This window comes from Trachemys scripta, chromosome 24 (assembly GCF_013100865.1).
Source record: "Trachemys scripta elegans isolate TJP31775 chromosome 24, CAS_Tse_1.0, whole genome shotgun sequence".
Classification (NCBI taxonomy): Eukaryota; Metazoa; Chordata; order Testudines; family Emydidae; genus Trachemys; species Trachemys scripta.
In genome coordinates this window covers 4,844,293-4,864,187 of record NC_048321.1, presented here as the reverse complement: position 1 = coordinate 4,864,187, position 19,895 = coordinate 4,844,293, and the positions used below count along the sequence as shown (strand labels likewise).

Below are 19,895 nucleotides of genomic sequence, written 5' to 3'. Positions count from 1 at the left end.
TTCAGTGAATTTGGGCTCTTTCTCAGTGGATCAGAGATAAGCTGAGTGGTTTTGTGTGGGGAAGAAGAGTGCTGCTGATACTGGGGAGGCGATTTGGGGGGCAATTGTTTAAAGAGGAAGCGGGGAAGAAATCTGTATCTGTCTTTAGATTGTAAGGTTTCAGAGTAGCAGCCGTGTTAGTCTGTATCCACAAAAAGAACAGTACTTGTGACACCTTAGACTAACACATTTATTAGAGCATAAGCTTTCGTGGGCTACGAAAAAGTGGGCTGTAGCCCACAAAAGCTTATGCTCTAATAAATTTGTTAGTCTCTAAGGTGCCACAAATACTCCTGTTCTTTTTAGATTGTAAGCGCTTTGGGGCAGGGACTGGTCTGTACGCGTGCAGTGTGTAGCCTAGTGGTCCTAGTGATCCTTGTTCAGCGTCGTAAGGCCTTACCGAATACAAACATTTAACTTTGTCTTAACAAAAACCAACCAGAAAGCAAAGCTTGAAGCAGTCTGACTAAAACCCCTTTCCCACAATGGGGTGCAGACCCTTGGTAACTACTGTAAGGCTAAGAGTTCTCCAAGAAAATGAGGTAGAAAAGAATGTTCTTAAGGTGTTGATCCTTCATAGGAGAGCTGAATCTCTGTGGGGTTGAGCTTGGCAGCTGTTCTGCTGGCTCTGGGATCACTTGGGTTCTGTGGTTTGTAAACAAACATCTCTCCTAATTGTATTTTTTCTCCTTCCCATAGGGTCCTTGATATCAGCCCAGGTGATGGACACACAAACCATTCAAGTTCATGAGAATGACCGTAAGTGCAGAGTGCTAAATTAATAGATTCAAAAGCCGGAAGGATCACCGTGATCTAGTCACACCTCCTTGATAACACAGGCCATAGGTATTCTTTGAATTCATTCCTGTTTGAACTAGAGCAGATCTTCTGACAAAACGATTGATTTAAAAATTGCTAGTGATGGAGAAGTTGTTGATTGCTGCCAGTGCAGTCAAGGTGTAGTTCCACCCACTGGCCTTTCCCAGCTGGGGAATGATCTCTGGCTGAGGGCTGGTCTACACTGAAAACTTACATTGGCATAGCAACAGCTCTCAGGGGTATGAAAAATCCACCCCCCTGAGAGACATCTATGCCAACTTAAGCCCCAGTGTAGAGAGCACTTGGTGAATGAAGAATTATTCCATTAAGCTAGCGACTGTCTCTCGGGGAGGTGGGTTAACTACAGTGACACGAGAATCCCTCCCTCGCTGTAGTGTCTGTGCTCAAGCGCTCACCCTGACAAACTGCTACTGTGGTCCTGCTTCCTTCCAGCAGAAGTCAGCGTAGTGATCTTTAGGAGCACTGATGGCTTGGAGCTCACAAACTGCAAAGATTATCGCTGGGTTGGTTCCTGCCAGCTGGTTTGGTTCAGTTGTTTTCAGCTTTGGGAAACGGGCCCTTGTACAGCACCAGTTTTTTGTGTGTGTGTATATAAATATATATTAAAAAAAAATTACTGGTTTAGATGTGATTCTCTTTGCACGTATTGAATGTGATCTAGTCATGACCGCTTGTTCCTAAGATGTTGTAAGGTCAGCTCTTCTTCAACTTGGTGTCCGTGTGGATTCCACTGCAGCTGCACGTGCGTCTCCTGGGCATGAGTTCGGTTTCTTTTGACTAGCTGAGCTTGTTGGAGCCGCTTATCTTCTTCCCCCCTCCTTCCCACTCCCTTCATGCTCCTGTTTAAGGGCGTAAAAGGCAGAGCAGACGCGATCCTCCCTCACTTCCCTTTGATGCCCATGGCAGCAAGACGGGACCGAGCGAGCGCCTGGCCCACTGTTTCCCCTAATTGAACACGTTATTTTTTTAAATCAGATTTGTGAAAAAATCTTCATCTTCACACTCCTTTCATGTGGACATTTAAAAAAAAAAAAAAAAAGTTAGTGAGGACCCCTCCCCCTCATACTTCATGCAAGCTGCCACATCTCAAGGCGGACTTCAAAATCTGCCTATCCTGTGATGGACTCATGCCTGTCAAGGATGGACACAGTCAAGGCAGCTTCTGCCTGTGGGAGAGCCACCTCCCGGATCAGTGCTCCGTGCGAAGTCCTTTTCATCCAGGACCTGCAAATCCAGGGACACTCTGCTCAGGCGGCATATGCTGGAGCAGTCCACATGGGTCACTTCAGACACAGAAATGACAGCCATTACCAATGTCAGGCTAGTTTAGCCGGTATCGGCCAGCGCTCTTTGTAGAGATATTAAAGAAGGTACTAACAGTGATTCCCCCAAGTGACAGTGACCCCCTCATAATTTGTCCCCCACACTTTAAAATCCAACAGTTTCACCAAGTACAAAAATCTCTTGGGTCTTCTGTTAAAACTTGTAAGCTACTGTCTGTAGAAACCATTGATTATATCTATCCTGTGAAAGATACTTTACTACTATGTAAAACTTACAAACAAGTTAATTGACTTTTGTTCTTGAAGTAACTGATACAATGTAAACAAACGCTATAAGCTGTTAAGTGATTTTTCACTTCATTCAAGGGCTCCTAAGACAGACCCCCACCCTCTGTGATTAAAGGGCCGGGAGTCTCAGGGTGTGTTCTAATTCATTTGAAAGTGGTGGAGACAGTAAGGTCCCAGAAGGGGGAAACAAAACATCTGTTCAAAGGACCAAGCATCTGAATTGCCAACATAGGCTGTGAATGGCACAGGGAATGAGGGACCCAGCACCAGTCTTGGCACAGGTGTCTGCCCTGGAGTAATCTGGATCACCTCCAGACATGTTCCCTGTGCTGAAGAGACTAATGGAACCAGCCCCAATGGCATATCGCCCGGCGACACTGCTGTTCAGAGATACTCCTCCTCACCTAACCCATGTACTCGGCCTTGCTCAAATTGAGTAGAGATCCCCCTCTTCCTTTGGAGTGAGACCCTGTGACCGGAGTCCCGGGGGGGGAGCCAACTGTGGTCACTCAATTAGTGTGAACTGCAGAGAATGGGACAGACAACCCCAAAGCTGGTGGATATTCCAATATCTAGATTTACCAAACCAGCACAAAACAGCTTCTATAACACCTCACTGGTTACCCAGAAGCCAACACCATTTCCTTAAAGCAACCCAGCCTTAGGCCTCCACCCAGAGGCGCAAGTCAAATATGATGAGGATTGCTGAAAATCTTATTCATCATATAAGTAAGTTCTACCAATCCCAAAGGATTGGACACATTACCTCCCAGGTAAATGAATATTTCAGATCTTACCCAAATACACGCTTACAGACAGTTCTTATTAACCAAACATCTATTAAAAAAGAAAAGAGAGTGAGTGTATTGGTTAAAAGATCAGTATCCAAACAGTCATGAGTACAATTCTTGAGATTCAGATTCATAGCAGAGATGGTGAGCTTTGTAGTTGCAAAGAGTCTTCAGAATTTGTGCATAGGTTCTAGTCCAATGTTTATATTCAGGGTGGCCCAGTCAGGACAGGGGTCTCAGTCTTGGGCTTAAGCTTCCCCTGCATGAAGCATCAAGCAGATCTGAGATAAAGGATTGGGACCCAAGGCATATTTACAGTTCGGAGTCCTTAGGTGAACAATAGGCAATCACGGATACTTTGAAGTGGACCTATTTCCTAAGCATTACGGGTAATTAGCTACATGGATTTACATAAGGCAGTTTATCCATTACGCAGTCTATCACAAACTTTAAAGTGATATATAGACAGTGACATTATTTCACCCAAGACTCATCTAAATGTTAATATCCCCTTTTGATCTCTGAATCAATAGCTATAGCAGGGGTCGGCAACCTTTCAGAAGTGGTGTGCCGAGTCTTCATTTATTCACTTTAATTTAAGGTTTCGCGTGCCAGTAATGCATTTTAACGTTTTTAGAAGGTCTCTTTCTATAAGTCTATAATAGATAATTATTTACTTTTACATATAACAATGTTTAAAGTTTTAAAAATGTTTAAGAAGCTTCATTTAAAATTAAAATGCAGAGCCCCCCCGGACCGGTGGCCAGGAGCCAAGCAGTGTGAGTGCCACTGAAAATCAGCTTGCGTGCTGCCTTCAGCATGTAAGCCATAGGTTGCCTACCCCTGAGCTATAGTGACAGACAGGAACTGACTTGTTTAATGTTAGCCATGTAAACAGATATAAGTAAACATAAAAATAGTATCCCCTTTAATTTCTAACATAGGCTAGAACTTTGAAATGCAAATCTATCTACCATGGAATGGCCCTAATTACCATTCACATACTCATGTCTCTAAAGGTTGGCTTCGGGTTATATAGCCTGCAGGCTGCTTAACCCTTTCTGGCCATGTGTCCTACTTTGTATAAGATTTGCTGCAATTATATAACAATGGTAGCAACAATGGTTTACATGGTCATATTTTAATCGGATAACATCACAGACCCGAAAGAGGTTGCTGGGGAGCCTAGTACCCATATGACGTCACCTTAGCCTTTCTGGGGACCATCAGCTCTTGTGTCTGGGAGCAAGATCCCTCTCCCATGTTTCCAGAAAGGAGGTGATCCCGTTCCCCAGTGGCATCATTAACCAGGCCACCCACACCAGAACCACACATGGGCCCACAAGAGCAGGAAGCAAAGGAGGGATTGCAACGATCCCCATCTCCACTCAAGGACAAAGCAGTGACACCAGCCGCAGCGATTGATTTGATTTTAAAACTTTTCAAGACCTCCTTTTCTGCATGCAGCGACCTTGGATACTGGGACTACATTTATACAAGAGAAGTCTTTATTTTGAGCACCATGATGCTGGCCAGAATCACCCTTCCTATTAACAAGAGGCTCCTGGAACCGGCTAAAGGACTGTGGCAAATGCCGGGCACCTTTCCTCTCACTTTGAAAAGGGTGGAGAACAGATACCAGTGCCCCCAAAGGGCTTTGAACACACTTATGTCCATCCAAATGCAGAGTTCCTGGCTGTTGCGGCAGCACAGGAGAAATCACAGTCCACGAAAGACATGCCTAATGACAGACCCCGAAAGTTGGATCTCCATGGACACAAGGCCATACTCATCAGTCTCCCTCCAGCTGGCAAATTACCAGACCCTGTTCACCAAATACACCTTTCTCATTAGGAAGTGAGTGACCCTCTCCCAATCCAAGATCCCTCAAGATAACAAGGACGAGTTGAAAGAAATAATCAAGGAAGGCCAGATGGTCATGAGAGCATCCCTACAGGTGGCCAAGAACGCATCTGGTATGGCCATGGTCGTCATTGAGATGGCCTCATGGGTACAGGCCACGATATATGGCCTGTTCTTTAATGGGATGGAGCTCTTCAGCCAGAAAACAAGCGAAGTATTCCAGTCCCTCAAGGAAAGCTCTGGTTTTTATGGATTTACACACCTAAAGGAACCCTTACAAGTAGCAGCCCAAGCAGAGGACTCCATCCTACTAGTGGGATCGACAGCCAGAGTACCCACAAAGAGAGAATCCCAGATACTCCTGGGGGCACCCATCACCTCAGTGCACCAGACTCCCTCTGAGGCAGCAGATTTGACAGGAGTATTGGGAGTTGCATTGGAGTCAGTGTGGAGCCTGTGTCCACCTTCAGGAACTGCCTTTCCACTGGGCCTGGGCAGCCATCAGAGCCAATAAATGGACATTAGAAATTGCCCGTGGCTCCCCTATCCATTTCCACGCATTACCCCCTGCCCCATCCTTCTTCAGGGATCCTTGTCATGAGAACCTATTATAAACAGAAGTGTACTAGTTGCTTCATCTCTTCTATGGCATGTAGGTACCTATGGAGTACTGGGAAAGAGGCTTATACTCCTGTTATATCTTCTGAAGAAGGAAGGAGGTTTTTGTCCTATTCAAGCTTCATCCTAGACCTGAGAAGATTGGACACATACATACACTGTATCCTATTCAGGATGGTGACATTTGCCTCCATCATCCCATCTCTTCAGGCTCAAGGCTGGTTGGTGGCTCTCTGCTGACATGACATATACTTCCACATAGCCATCCATCCATCTCACCCATCATTATCAGTGCAACTTTCTGCCCTTTGGACTCTCCGTGGCACTGAGTCTTCACAAAGTGCCTCGCGGTAGCAAAGGCTCATTCACGTCTACCCTCAGCTCGACGGCTGGATGATCGGGGGCAGATCCCAGGAGGAAATGGCGGAAAGCCTGGACTACACGCTATCCCTATTCACTCAGCTGGGCCCCCTGATGAGCTAGGGGGAAAAATCTCTTATCTCACCACAGGCAATAGAGTTCCCAGGAGCCTTGACTGACTCTGGATAGGTCAGAGTGAGCCTTCCTGGAGACAGGTGTAGTCTTTACTACTTGGGATAGAATCAAACCAGACTGTGACAATGCGGATGTGTCTGGGGCTGTGGGGCCATATGTTAACGTTCACATACATGACATCGCTTGCCAGGCTTCACCTGCGGCTGCTCGAGCTCAGGCTCAAGTTGGTCTTTTTCCCCAGTAAAACACCTGATAAACAAGAAGGTTGTGGTTCCACCACAAGACATAACAGAACTGAGACGACGGTAGGAACCCAAGTGCTCTTCTCCTCCCCCTCTCTGGTAAGGACTTTAATCACAGATGTATCAGGAACATGTTGGGGAACGCACCTAGACCATCTACAGATGCAAGAAACTTGGTACCCAGGAAACTTGGGGCTCCACATTAGTGCCATGGAGCTCAGGGCCATCGGGCTACCCTGCACAACATTCCTACCTGCTCTCCCGAACTCCACCGTGCACATCCTCTTTAAGCCTCTCACTGTTAGGCATTTTTTCCAGCCCTTGGGATTAAGGAAGGATGATCCCTTCACACTACGTTGTAATTAGTCCTGGGTATAAATGAAAATCTGGCTCCCAGTCCATTTTAAAACAAATATGTTCGTGGCTTAGCTCTGCCAAGTGTTTACAAATAGGATCTTATTACATGACATTACCTTTTTGGGGTGCAGTGCAAATGCTGACTTACTGCCATTTCTTTCCAGCAATTGATATACCCTGTACTGCATACGTGTCGCAAAGCGGAACACCCAGGGTCGAGTGGAAGTTTGAAAAGGGCTCTTCAATAGTGCTGTTCTACTACAATTCAAAATTCACAGGTACGTGAGTCCATTGTACGGAATGTCTGAGGGCCCCTTTACGGTCTCTGGGCCAGGTGTTGGATAAGCACAGGTTATACCAGCTGGTTGCAGCATCTGAGGCAGGGTGGATTGCTTTAAATTATTGATTTTTATCTTGTTTTGCATTTGGGGAGGCTTTAGCATGGGTTGATGCTTGCACTTGCACCCACAGCATGAAACCAAGGGTGCAAAAACAGAAATACCCGATGTGAATGGGAGGCCCCAGTGGGTAGAGGGGAAGGGGGGAAATATTTTTTGAGTGAGCCTGCCCTGCACCCTTCCTGCAACATCAGCTTCTGCATCCCCGTTCCGGGTGTTGTGACCTGGTGCATGAGGTAGTGGTATCACTCAGGTTTTGCCTTGTCTAATGGAGGGGCCAAACCTGAGTGGTGCTACAACCCCAGGCACCAGGTCACAATGCCTGGAGCAGGAAGCCGGGCCCTGCCTTGCAAGACATGAGCCACCGCTGTAGGTAGGGTTGCCAGGTGTCCAGTTTTCAACCGTAACACCCAGTGGAAAAGGGACCCAATTGGCAGTGCAGCAAGGCTGGCAGTGCAGCAAGGCTAGCAGGCTCCACGGCGCAGCTCCTGGGAAGCAGCCGGCCACAGGGGCTCCGCATGCTGTCCCCGCGCCGGCTCCCATTGGCCGGGTACCGCAATGGGGGCAGCATACAGAGGCACCTGGCCACCCCTGAGCTGGAGAGACATGCTGGCCACTTCCCGGGAGCCACCTGAGGTAAGTGCCACTCAGAGCCCACACCCTGATCTGTCTCCCGGAGCCTTCACTCCCTCCCATGCTCCAACCCCCTCCCTCACTCTGAATCCCTCATTTCTGGCCCCCATCCTGGAGCCCTCACCCCTTCTGCATCCCACCCCCCTGACCCAGCCTGGAGCCCCCTCCAGTGCCCCAAAGCCCTCATCCCTGCCCGTACCCCCTCTTGCACCCCGACCCCCTGCAAGGGTGGGGGAGGAGGGGGGGAATGGAGTGAGCCGGGCAGGGCGTTGGAGAAGGGGTGGGGTGGGGCAGGGGTGTTCGTGTTTCTGCTACTAGAAAGTTGACAACCCTAGCTGTGGGGATGAGTGTGGGGCAGACTCACTCTCCAGCCTGCTCCACCACACCAGGGCTGGGATTAAAGTTTTAGTGCTGGGGTGCTGCTGCAGGTGATTGGTGCCCCCTCAGTAGCTTAGTATAGTTCACCTGTTGAATTGGGAGGCTGCCTCCGCCCCTGGTTATTTTCCTAAAGAAGCATTGATTTTTAGTAATTGCTATTCATTAAAATGTGTTCAATTGCAACTAAATATAGCGTTACCCCAAGTTTGCTGGTGCTCTTTGCTAAGCAGGTGGATCCACATTTAGTTAAGCAATTATATAGCTTAACATACATTTCTTCAGATTCTTAGTTTACATTTTTTATTGTTTGAAAATGGGGAATTCTGCATTTCTTCTTTACTTGATTTAACTTTTATTGTGATTGATTTGTGTCAAACTCGAGATCGGAATTCAAATAAAAAGGCACAAACTCAGCATTTAAACATTTTTTAAGCAGTTAAATAAAACCACCTTACGTGCACTGGATAAATAAGAAAAGTTTGACCATATGTTTAGCATTTAAAACTAATTTATTAAACAAAGTACAACTTTAGTGAATTGAACTGATTGTTTCTGGTCACCATGGCAAGATTTTAGAGCTAGTAGATCTCATTCTCTTACAGCTACTTTTTATTTATAGACTGCAAGAAGAAAACAAGCTCTTCTGCTTTTTCAGCTCCCAATCGGTTAAATGAATGAACTACTCATTCCGATGAATAGTTAATGAACTGAAAATAGGAAAAAAAATTCTCTCAGCAGTAGCTTCTTCTGCACGTGCAGTCCAAAGCTGGTTCAGCATGTCAGTAAACTCTGGTTTCAAGACCTTAGCCAGTGACTTCCACCAGTTCAGACTTTCATTAAAACTTCAGCAGTGAACATACTGTTCCTTTTTTTTTTTTTTAAATTTAATTTAAATTATTTTAATAGACGATAGTAAGTTTGGCCTTAATACAGGTTGTAATAATTTCAAATTTATTTTTAAATAGGTTTATTTTTGAAAATAATTCCGTATCCAATTTAAATGAAACTTTTTTTTTAATCATTGATTTTTATCCACCCTGATCCGAAGTGAGGTCTTTAGCTTGGGTCCTTCTGAACCAGTTCAGTCTGTAACTTCCCAGTATGGGCAGGAAGCCTCAGGCATTGGCAGCAGTTACCCCGATTCAGCTACTGTTTCCCGCAGTGCAGTGCTTCACCTCTGGAAATTAGCCAGAAGCGCCTTCTCCTAGTAACAGAGCTGGACCCTGTGGGGTAGGTGTTTCAGGAATCCCAGCATGCACTGACGCTTCCATGGCTGAGCTGTGGTGTACAGATGTGCTGAGGTGTTACGAAGACAGGCGAGAACCAACCAGCCATTGTGTCCTGTGTCCTAGCAATGGCTTCCTCGCCTTCTGCAGACCCCTTTGTCACTCAGCCATGTCAGCTGAACAGCTTGAGAACAGTCTTTTAATGTGACTGGGGTAACCACGCACAGCGTTCTAGATTGCTTTGCCTGGAATCAGCTTTACCACTGCTAACTAATTTCTTAAAAGCACTGAGCTCTCATGGGAAAAGCTACGAGGAAAGAAATGGGGTGGAGTAACCTGCTCACTAACTAGTTCATATCTGCCAGCAGCACAGCATAACAGAACCTATTCCTTAAACCCTGCAACAAACCCTTCCATCCCCCGGCCAGCTGTGATTGGGCTGGCTTGGCTATTGGACGTAGGGGCGTGTAGCTTCCTTCTGCAATGGGGAGACCTCTTGTTGTATTTGAACTGAACCCCGTTTAATCAGCTCTTCTTACTCTGCTCTGAGGCTGGTTCATGGGGCTGTCCTTCCTCCCCTTCTCCACACCAGCAGCCTGTTCTGGCTCTCACTTGTATTCCTCCACCTCCAAGTGCTCTCAGCTTCTCACTGTCTCCCCTTTCTCTGCAGACCCCTACAAAGACCGTGCTAAATACTCACCCACAGGGATTAGTTTCTCTTCGGTGACTCGGAAGGACACGGGGAAGTACATCTGCGAGGTCCTCTGGCCCGGGAGCGGGGGCAGTGACCAACTAAGAAAGTCAGAAGTTGACCTCATCGTTCAAGGTACTATTGCCTTCCTGTAATTACAACTTGGGACCGGTTGCCATGGCTAAAGTTCCAGGGCTTCTAGTCTCGGAGAGAGGGGGCCCCTGGGGGCATGTTGCCAACTGTGAGCAAGGAATGTGTTTTCATAGAGTTTAAGATTCGAAGGGAGCACTATGAACTTCTAACCTGCGTGGCACAGACCGGGGAACCTCCCCACTGACTCCTGCCGCAAGGAGGGTAGTATTTTTCCCTACTAAGAGCCCAATGGCTTATTTGAACAGTGTTGCTCTCTGCGCACCACGGTATCATCAGTGGATAGCAAACTAGCCTGAGGTCACTGAAACAAGACTCTTTCCACATTGGACTTAGACTGTAGGGAAGCCTCAATCGTCTAAACCTGGTTCTCTGAAATTCTCACCCATGTCCCCTGACCACGGCCCTGCAGGGCCAGAGCGGCGCATGAATGGAGCTTTAGGGCCTTGCTGAGAGCAGTGTCAGTCCTGCTGGAATTGAGCCATGGAATAAGGCTGCTTTGGGCAGTGGCAAGTGTCCTGTAATCCAGTCAGGCTAGCCAGGTTCGAAGGGGGGCCCTGGGGAAAGCCTAATGCCCAGATTATCCAATGGTTTCAAAAGCCTCCAGTTCTGTTGGCTCCGCATCTTCAGAACCATTAAACACAACTGGTTCTCGAGGACTGCCTCGCACGGGTCAATGCGTAGCCCATTATGTGGCAATGAAGAAACAATCCTAGCTACACGGGGGCACCATTATTTCTGTAACACGCACTCAGGAAGTCTGACACTGTAACTGTTCCCCCTGCTGACGTGGGCAAGTCCATGCTTATCTTGCATTACATGCGAATGGCATTTAAGCAGAGATCCCCCTTCATACAGATGTGCTGTCAGTCCACTTCTTCACACCTTGAAGACTCACTGTCAGCACCAATCTGAACCTTGGGTGTATTGTCTGCAGAGACCAATGGAGACTGACCAGTCCTCNCAGGGGGGGGGGAGATTACACTACTTTTACAGTGCCTGTTCTGTGGCCGTACCCAGAGCCTCACTCACAAATGCTGTCAGTCTAGCACCTTTCACCAGCGCTGCGAAATCAGTCACCGAATGGGAGCCCAGTGTTGGAGCAAACTCTGTTTCCTTCCTTCAGGATTGCAGCACTTTTGGTCAAACATTTTGTTTCGACAAGTTGCTCCATCAAAGTGGGAGGGACGCTGGTTTCACCCACACGGCCAGCATCGCACCTTTCACCTGTCAGCAGGGTGGCTACTGCCAGCAGCAGGGCTCGTAGTCAAAGCGTTAATTTCTGGTCAGTGACACTTCTCCCCACGTGCACTTGCCATTTATGTTGAACGCCGGGCACCTGATTCTGTCTCCCTGCTCTTCGTACAGTCGTTTGCACCAGAACCCCGAGAGCTGCTCTGATTTAGTTGCATTCCAGACCCATTTTATTGTGGTGTAAGTGGCTGCCCAGGGAGCAGGGCAATGGAAGAGCCAGCCCAGTGAGTGCCATTAATCCTCTATTGAATTAAAGGGCAGCTGGTTCAGAACCCACGCAAGGAACTGCTGCTCTCTGTGGAACGTGTCCCAGGAGATCCAGACAATAGTGTGGCTGGATTTTAAAGAAAAGTCCACTACTATTTGGAGTTGTGCTGACATGAGTATAATCAAGCGTCAGGGCAGCACAGGATCTCTGCATGGGTCAGGAAGGAACCGCTTTTCACTCCTTCCCCATTGCAATGAAAGGTGCATTGTCAGGGGATGACAGTTACACTGGCCTGAGCTCTGGAACGTCGCTGATCAGCCCTGGAGCAGTGCCAGGAAAGCCCTGCCAATGGAAGAGGCCCAGCCACTGACTTAGTTCACGAGTCAACGGACTGTCAAGCTAGACACGGCTGCTGCTTACCATTTACTTCACTTAAAATGAGCTGGCCATTTGTTTGCCTTCATGTCACTGAGCCGGTCCTCTGTTAACCCATGACTGACCGGATTAGACTAAACGCAACTTAACAAATACAGATGACCGCGTCTTGGGTGTGTTTAGGGCAGGGGGGTCACAGCGGTGGGTTCAAGGGTCATCTGTAACATGTGCCTCTTTGCCTTGTGCTGACATGCATGGAAGCAGATGGCTTTCCACCTCCTACCTGCCAATGCTACAGGTACGACGTCCTTATGACCTCCAACCCCAAGATCAACGAGAAATTCAGGAACTCCTGCTACGCGATCGACACCAAGACAGGAGTGCTGGTATGCATGGGGCAGGGGGCTGCTTGACTCGTGGGGAGTTTACGCCTCTGTCTATGCCTCCCTCACGCCTTCTTTCCCACTCCAGATGAATGAGCCTGTAACCAGCTTCAACACGGGGGATTATTTTTGCGAGGCTCAGAACAACGTTGGGACCACTCAGAAATTGGAAGCCATCCACTTGGAGGCCAGTAAGGAAATGGGGACTTGCAGAGCCTGCGTGCGGGTGGGTGGTTGCGTGCTCAAGTCTGCACTGGACTCTTTGGAAGACACTTGCAAGCTTACAATAGCCGGTGGTGTCACTGCCCCTTCCCCGGCCTCCTGCAACTACTCCCTGTACTGGCTGCGATAGATTAAAGATTGGACAGTGCCCAAGTGTCTTGATGGGAAAACAGGCATGTGCTTTGCTGCAAGGGCTGGGGAGAGCCTGGAACCAGAAGTCCATTGGGCTGCCCTGCTAAAAGAGCAACCTTCGCAGAGAACGGAGTCTCCTGAGAGCCGACAAGTGGTTCTTGGCATATCCTGCCTCCTACGTGACCTCCGGAGCTGGACCTCAGTACAGACCCAGAGGAGGCTCCTGCCCTAGCCTAGTGCACCCTGGGATTTGGAGTGACTGAAGTTGGGGATAGGTGTGTTTGGTGGGCCCAGCCCCAGTGACAAGCATTCCAACCGTCCCCTCCTCTAAAAAGTTACCGTGCCATCAGCCCCCGTTCCCTGGAGCTGTCCTCTTCCTCTTGCGCTCAGCCCCTCCCATGACCCTAGATGCTGAACTGGTTGGGTTAAAGCTGAGGCTGTAACTCGACCTATTCAAACTGAGCTGAAGGCTTTAGACTGTCTACATTGGTGCTAAATGGGGTTTTCAGTTGGGTTAAACTCAATAGGGAAAACAGTGGGTTTTTTTCCTATCTACACAGCATCTGTCCTGGTATAATTGCTATGAGGCAGTGCAGGAATGATTTTTATTTTTACAGATAGTCATTCTGGCACAATCCCAGTTGTGGATGCAGTTATACTGGTGTGAGGGTTCCTCAGACTGGGGTGACTTATTCCCTTTCCTGTACTGACATCGTTATCCTGGGACAACTCTTGTGTGTAGACAGAGCTCCTTGGCTAGACAAGGGCTACACTACAGCACGACCTGCTGCTGTGACTGTGGAGGTGGTAAGCTGCATCCACACTGGGTGGGGTTTCAAATGGGCTGAGCTACCCCCGTGCCTTTTTTAAACCTTTCCCCCTCGTCTAGACAAAGCTGCAGGTGCTAGAGCAATGCTGGGAGATCTCCCCCCAATAACCCTCAGTACTGGACTCGGCCGTGTCTACAGGTCCAGGGCCGGCTGTGGGGAAAATTCACTTCCACGCTCTGTATCCAGGTCTGTGTGTGTGTGTTTGTGTCCTTGAATACAGCCCACAGCAATCAGAGGGGTTACACCCAACTTTACAGTGTGAACGAGAGCAGAATTTGGCGCACACCCCCCCCCAGTGTCTTGCACAGCCTGAACCCTGCTCCAGCATGTCAGGAGCAAATGAATCCTGTGTCTGGAAAATCAATGGTTGAAGGAATAACCCGGGTCTGCTGTTGCCTTGTAGGGGCCAGATTTTGCCCACGAGTGACTCCTACTAAAGACAAGGGGCCTGATTCTTGTGTCAGTTCATGGCACCTGCACCTCACTGGCCCAGCAAGGGCACCCGCTCTGACTTAAAGCTCCCCCGGTTGTCATCTCTCTAGGGTGGAGACATGGGTCTCTCTCCTTGCTGGCTGGGGTCTCTCCAGGCTGCTGCAGCTCCCTGCCTTCCCTGTGTTGGGTTAGTCTGCCCAAGCAGGCCTTTCCCCTCAGAGACTAATAACAGTGGAATTGCTACAACTATAAGTTACCGCATGGTTCTTCAGTGCTTAATTTGTAATGAAAGTGGTGCTGGGGCTCATATGCTCTGACTCCGTGGGTGCTCTGGGGCTGGAGCATCCATGGTGAAAAACTAGTGGGTGGTTAGCATCCACTGGCAGCCAAGCTCTCTTCTCCTCCTCCTCCTCCTCCTCCTCCCCTGAGTGCACTGTGTCGCCACTCCTCCGCCTATCTCCCAGCGCTTCCCACTGCCCTGCTGCCTAACAGCTGTTTGGCGGTGCTTTGGACTTTCCGCGGGGGGGGGGGAGGAGCGGGGAGGGGGCGTGCTCAGGGGAGGAGGCGGAGAAAAGGCAGGGTGGGGACTTGGGGGAAGGGGGTGGAATGGGGGCGGGGACTTTGGGGAAGCAGGTGGGGCGAGGGTGGTGTAGGGGTGGGCCGGGGCCAGGGCAGGGGGCAGGTCGAACACCCACCTGGCAAAGGGGAAGTTGGCTCAAGCAATTTTTTTTTTACTTTCATAACTCATGAGGCAAGCCCGGAGATGCTGGGGCTCTGAACTGCCAGACCCGGAGATGCCGGGGCTCTGAACTGCCAAGCCCTGGCGCTAATTAGGCACTGCAGTTCTTCCTACACAAGCCTATTAATTTTTGAGGCGAAAGTGTTGCAGAGAAAACATATGAAAAAACAATTTAAAAACCTAAAAGTCTGCTAATAAGCTTACCAGAGATCACCCCCTCCAATGTAGGCTCTGGTAGGAGCAGCCCTTCCCAGCCTTGCCCAGGGGTTATCATGCGGTGTCAAGTTCATCCCGCTCTCTGTTTAGAAGAGAACACTGAGAGTCACTCCTTTATCCAGTTGGGTTCTTTGAAGTGACCTTGAACAGGTAACCCGCCAGACAACAGGATCTCTGCTCCAAGTGCAGCTTCTAAAGCAGTGGTTCCCAAACTGGGGTTTGTGAACCCCTGGGGGTTTGTGAAATTTACAGGGGGTTCTCGGGGGCAAGGGGGGGGGAATTCCTTAATGGCAGGCAGAGCTGTCCCCAGGGATCTTGGGCAGCAAAGGGCCAGTGGCCCGGAGCCCCTGGACTTCCAAGAGCTAAGCAGATCAAAGCAAGCATCTCTATCACACTGAGGAGATTTAAACTTCAAGACTCCTTATAAGAAATGGAAAGGGAGGTGGATATTTTTTGCTGTTTTTTAAATTAAATAGGCAGCTAGTATTGTTTTTAACATTATTATGAACAACAAGTTTAAGCTTTGTTGTAATGTGCGTTGTTTGCCTAGACTGCTCAAGACCTGAATGCTTGTGTAGGAGGAACTCTTTGAGTTGGCTTCTTAAATACAGTACCTTCCTGCTGTTTCACATCTGATGCTCCTTAATGAAACATAGGAGCCTTGTCTTATAACAGGCTTATTCAAAGTGATACAAGCTACGAAAGTGAGATCTTGGAAGAGTGTTGCCATTTTCATAATATAATAAACATACTGTAATGATAAATAATAAATAATGTGTAATAAGCATGCCATAAAAACAAATTTTATATTTCCAAGATCACTGCTTTTATAACTTATACTCAGGTAAAGGAGAAAATTCCTGGAAATACTCATTTTTAGGAGGGGGTTTGCAAGACTTGACATTTTAGTGAAAGGGGTTCACAGGTTGTTAAAGTTTGGGAATCACTGTTCTAAAGGATAGATTGAGGTGGGTCATTTGCATTTCCCTCAGCCTCCAAGTATTTCCTGGGAAATCCACTTCCCATGTATTGTCCCAAAACATCCCCTGAAGTTTCTATTGTCCAGAAATTGGATTAGTCAAGGCCATCCTCCCTGAGAAGTGCTGTACAATCCCTGGACTCCCAAAATACTTAAACTTAAGTTGGTTGGGTTTAATGTAATTCCAGTTTTGCCCAAGAGCTTGTGTAAATCAGAATTCTGACAGATATGACAAAGGCCCTTTTATACGGCACTGGCCCTGGTGGTGTGAAGTGCAGTTTCTCACTGAAAGCAGTGTACAGGGCCTCACACGGGGAGAAGACTAGACCATGTGAGGGGCTGCAAGGGCTGATCTGCTGCAGCTGTGGATGACCCCCCCCCCGACTCTCCGTCCCTGTGATTGGGGGGAGCAGAGGGGTTTGCCCCTGGTTGCTGGGGGAGGAGGCTTGCGAGGGGAGCGGAAGAAGTGACTGCTGGTTTCTGCTTTCCACAAAGGAAACATCATTTCCCACAAGGACATGAAAGCGCTGGTCGACAGCAGGAATGCTCGGATTATCGACGTGCGGTTGCCGGAGGAGGTGGCGAATGGCCATATCGCCAACTCGGTCAATATTCCAGGTGAGGGGTTGCTGTGGGTGCCAGCAACCAGGGCTTCGATTGCACGTAGAGGGAGCGTCCCCTCCCCCCACTGCAGAGGGCAACATGTAGTGTCACAGACCAGGGCATGAGCGGTCAGGGCCAAAGGTCAAAGCTGGAGACAGGAACTGAGCAGGGCTGGAGCAGGACTGGAAACAAGGCGGGCACAGGAGTGATTACAGCTGCGGGCAGAAGCATAGAGGAGTCAGCGACCTGCCACTGAGTTTAAGTGCAGATCCGTAGTCTCCTTGCAGCCAATGGAAGAGCCAATCAGGTGATTCTGCCACAGCCCAGCTGGGCTCATTAGCCTGCCTGAGAGCTGAGCCAGCCAACCCCAGGTCAGCTGCAAGGACTCCAGGCCCATACGTTCCTGATACGTAGCACTAGAGCCCTGGAGTTAGAGCACCCCCTGCTGAGTTACTTTCTTCCCTGCTCTCCAGTGTGTTGGGGAAGTGATGTGAGACCAAAGCTGGATCAATGAAGACACTATGTGTGCACAAGCAGATGGGTGTGTAGAGGGCTTTCCCTTCACTCCCTCCCTTGTCACGCAGACAGAAAGCAGAAGACCAGAAGTCCGAAGTGCAGGCAATGCGATGTTTATTGGGGTTGGTTTTAAGGCAGCATGTCAATAACTTTGACACTGCAGAGCCTTGTTCCCCAGTGTTCCGTTCTCTCCCCACTTTAGCAGGCAGAATTATACCTGCAATGCACACTTGGGGTCCCCCCCTTACAATTGATGGTCATGTTCCGTTTTGGGGGTCATGAGTCTGGCGGTTTTGTCCCACCTCTTTTGTATCCCATGGGAGGGGTAAGGAGTGAGGTTGTGCTATGGACAGGAACAAGTGCACTTTGTTTTTTTTGGCCTTTTAGTGTTTTATACCTCTCCCCCCCCCCCCATCCCCTCCTGCCCTTCCCAACGGGTTCTTTGACCTTCCCTTAAGATAGAGGTTGAGGCAGTGTTAACATGTGCACTCCTATAGTATACTTTCATTATACCCAGTAACACTTTAACTGTTGTTATCTGTTCCCATTATACTAACAAACGTATCTGGCTAGGCAGAAGCAACATGCACAGTGTCTGTCCTTTGTTTACACATTAGTAGGAATATAAATGTATCAAAAATTAAATGAGCAAACAAATCTAAAATTCTATCTCAGGCAAAAATACAGGCCTGAATTCTGCATTACTAGCACTCCTAACAGGGTGTAACCCCGGCCAAATTCCAGCTTGGAATTCTCTCCTTCCTTAAATTACCTTGGTGGTTTTAAATGGATGCAGGCTTCTACTTCACTTCCTGTCCTAAATGGACATTCAGAGTTTCCGTATCTTGGTCATTTGCTGTGTTTCACCACAGAGGGTGCTGCATTTCAGGAGTGGGAAAAGTGGTAGCTTGCGTCCCTTTGTAAAGCATGTGGGACTTGCATGCATAAACATAAGAGCATCATCGCCTGTATTTATGGAGCAGTGTAGCAATCGCCCACAATCATCATCATCATCATCATCAGGGTTTAACTCTGCAACTTCAGCATCAAGATACAGACCTTTACCACTTGAGCTAAAGGAGTAACTCCAATAGCTAGTGTCACATCCCCATCTAGTGGAGATGTGATACACCAGCACTGCTGATCGCGATCATCTCCCTCTTCTCTTTCCCCCACCCAGTGGCAGAAGTCGAGGAAGCCCTGAAGATGGACCCTGAGGCGTTTAAGATGAAATATGGCATGGACAAGCCACGGATGGATGATGAGAACTTGATCTTCTACTGCCAGAGGGGGAGGAGAGCAGCTCAGGCCACAGAGATTGCCATAACCCTCGGCTATGCCAAGTGAGCCTGCCCCTCCACCTTGGGCTCTTGTACCATGGGGCACCAGACTCTCAGGGAGATTGTGAACGTACCACAGGCTCTGTGGGTTTGGAGGCAAGGGCTGTAGGTGCTTAAAATGCCCTGGTTCCTATGGACTCCAGCCCTTCTGAGCACCCCCCTAAGCTCTCACATATAGGGTTATTAATAGAGAAATCATTGGGTCTGGTGGAGGAGGAGGAGGGCTCAGATATCCCTCAGCACTGATCTTGCTTATATTGGTGTATTCTGGAGTAAACCCACTAGAGGGGGGGGGGGTACTCCACATTCTCACTAAGGCCACAGACAAAGTCTTGGTTAGCTACTGAGAGAGGACAGAATAATTCCTAGCTAATCCCATAGGGGATGTTCCCACAGCTACCTTGGTTCCTCAGGGACCCTTCAAATTCATCCGTATGACCCTGTGCTTGGGGACAGGTTATTTCTCAAAGTTCTGGGCACAGCTCTGCCTCTGATGTTCTGGTCCCACTTGGGTTTCTGGCCCATGAACAGTCACAGCTGGGCTGGGTCTGTCTCTTCCACTCCAGAGGCAGCGGGTCCATCTAGCTGTGGATAGTCCCTCCCATCTCCCATTCTGAAGCCACATGTCACTTCCTGTCTCTTCAGGGCTCGTAACTACGAAGGCAGCTACAAGGAATGGTCTGAGAAGGAAGGGAAGTGAAGTGGGAACGACTCCACGAGGGCTGGTGTCTGTCCCTCCACACCCAGCAGCTGGCTTTTCCCTGAAGATTCTTCCTTTGCTTCCTTGCTGCAACGTCGTCCCATTGCTGCTGACGCCTAATGCTGGGATGGGAACGCTCTGGGCCCTGGTGGGCTCTTGGCTAACGCACCTGTCTGAGAAGCTGTCACTCTACTTTCTGCCTTACCTTCCAGCCCAGTGTCTCACCTGCTCCAAATGTAGTCACTCCCCCTGCCCCTGATAGCAGCTGGGGGGTTCAGGTACTTTATTCGGGGTGGGGAGATATCTGCACCCCCCCATTGACTCCATCTCCCTCACCTCCCCTGGGAATCTGGGACCCCATCCATTTGCTCTTCAGCTCTCAAGGAGGTAGATTTGATGGTCATTTTGCTAAGGGGGGTGGGGCACATGACTTACGAGGAGAGGCTGAGGGAACTGGGGTTATTTAGTCTGCAGAAGAGAAGAGTGAGGGGGGGATTTGATGATAGCCTTCAACTACCTCAAGGGGGGTTCCAAAGAGGATGGAGCTCGGCTGTTCTCAGTGGTGGCAGATGACAGAACAAGGAGCAATGGTCTCAAGTTGCTGGCAGGGGGCAGGGTCTAGGTTGGATATTAGGTAACACTATTTCACTAGAGGTGATGGTGAAGCACTGGAA

General features: G+C 48.8%; 1 protein-coding gene across 2 annotated transcripts; it reads left to right on the top strand.

The window, feature by feature from the left end:
• Window positions 1–738: 738 nt before the first annotated feature.
• Window positions 739–19,626, top strand: LOC117869493 (junctional adhesion molecule A-like; the record flags this gene model as incomplete). Of its 2 annotated transcripts, XM_034756354.1 has the most annotated exon segments (8): window positions 739–798; window positions 6,981–7,094; window positions 10,122–10,277; window positions 12,394–12,515; window positions 12,601–12,703; window positions 16,558–16,680; window positions 18,362–18,524; window positions 19,167–19,626. In XM_034756354.1, coding segments are annotated over 8 exon segments (896 nt in total), but the record flags the coding sequence as incomplete, so codon positions are not given.
• Window positions 19,627–19,895: the final 269 nt, after the last annotated feature.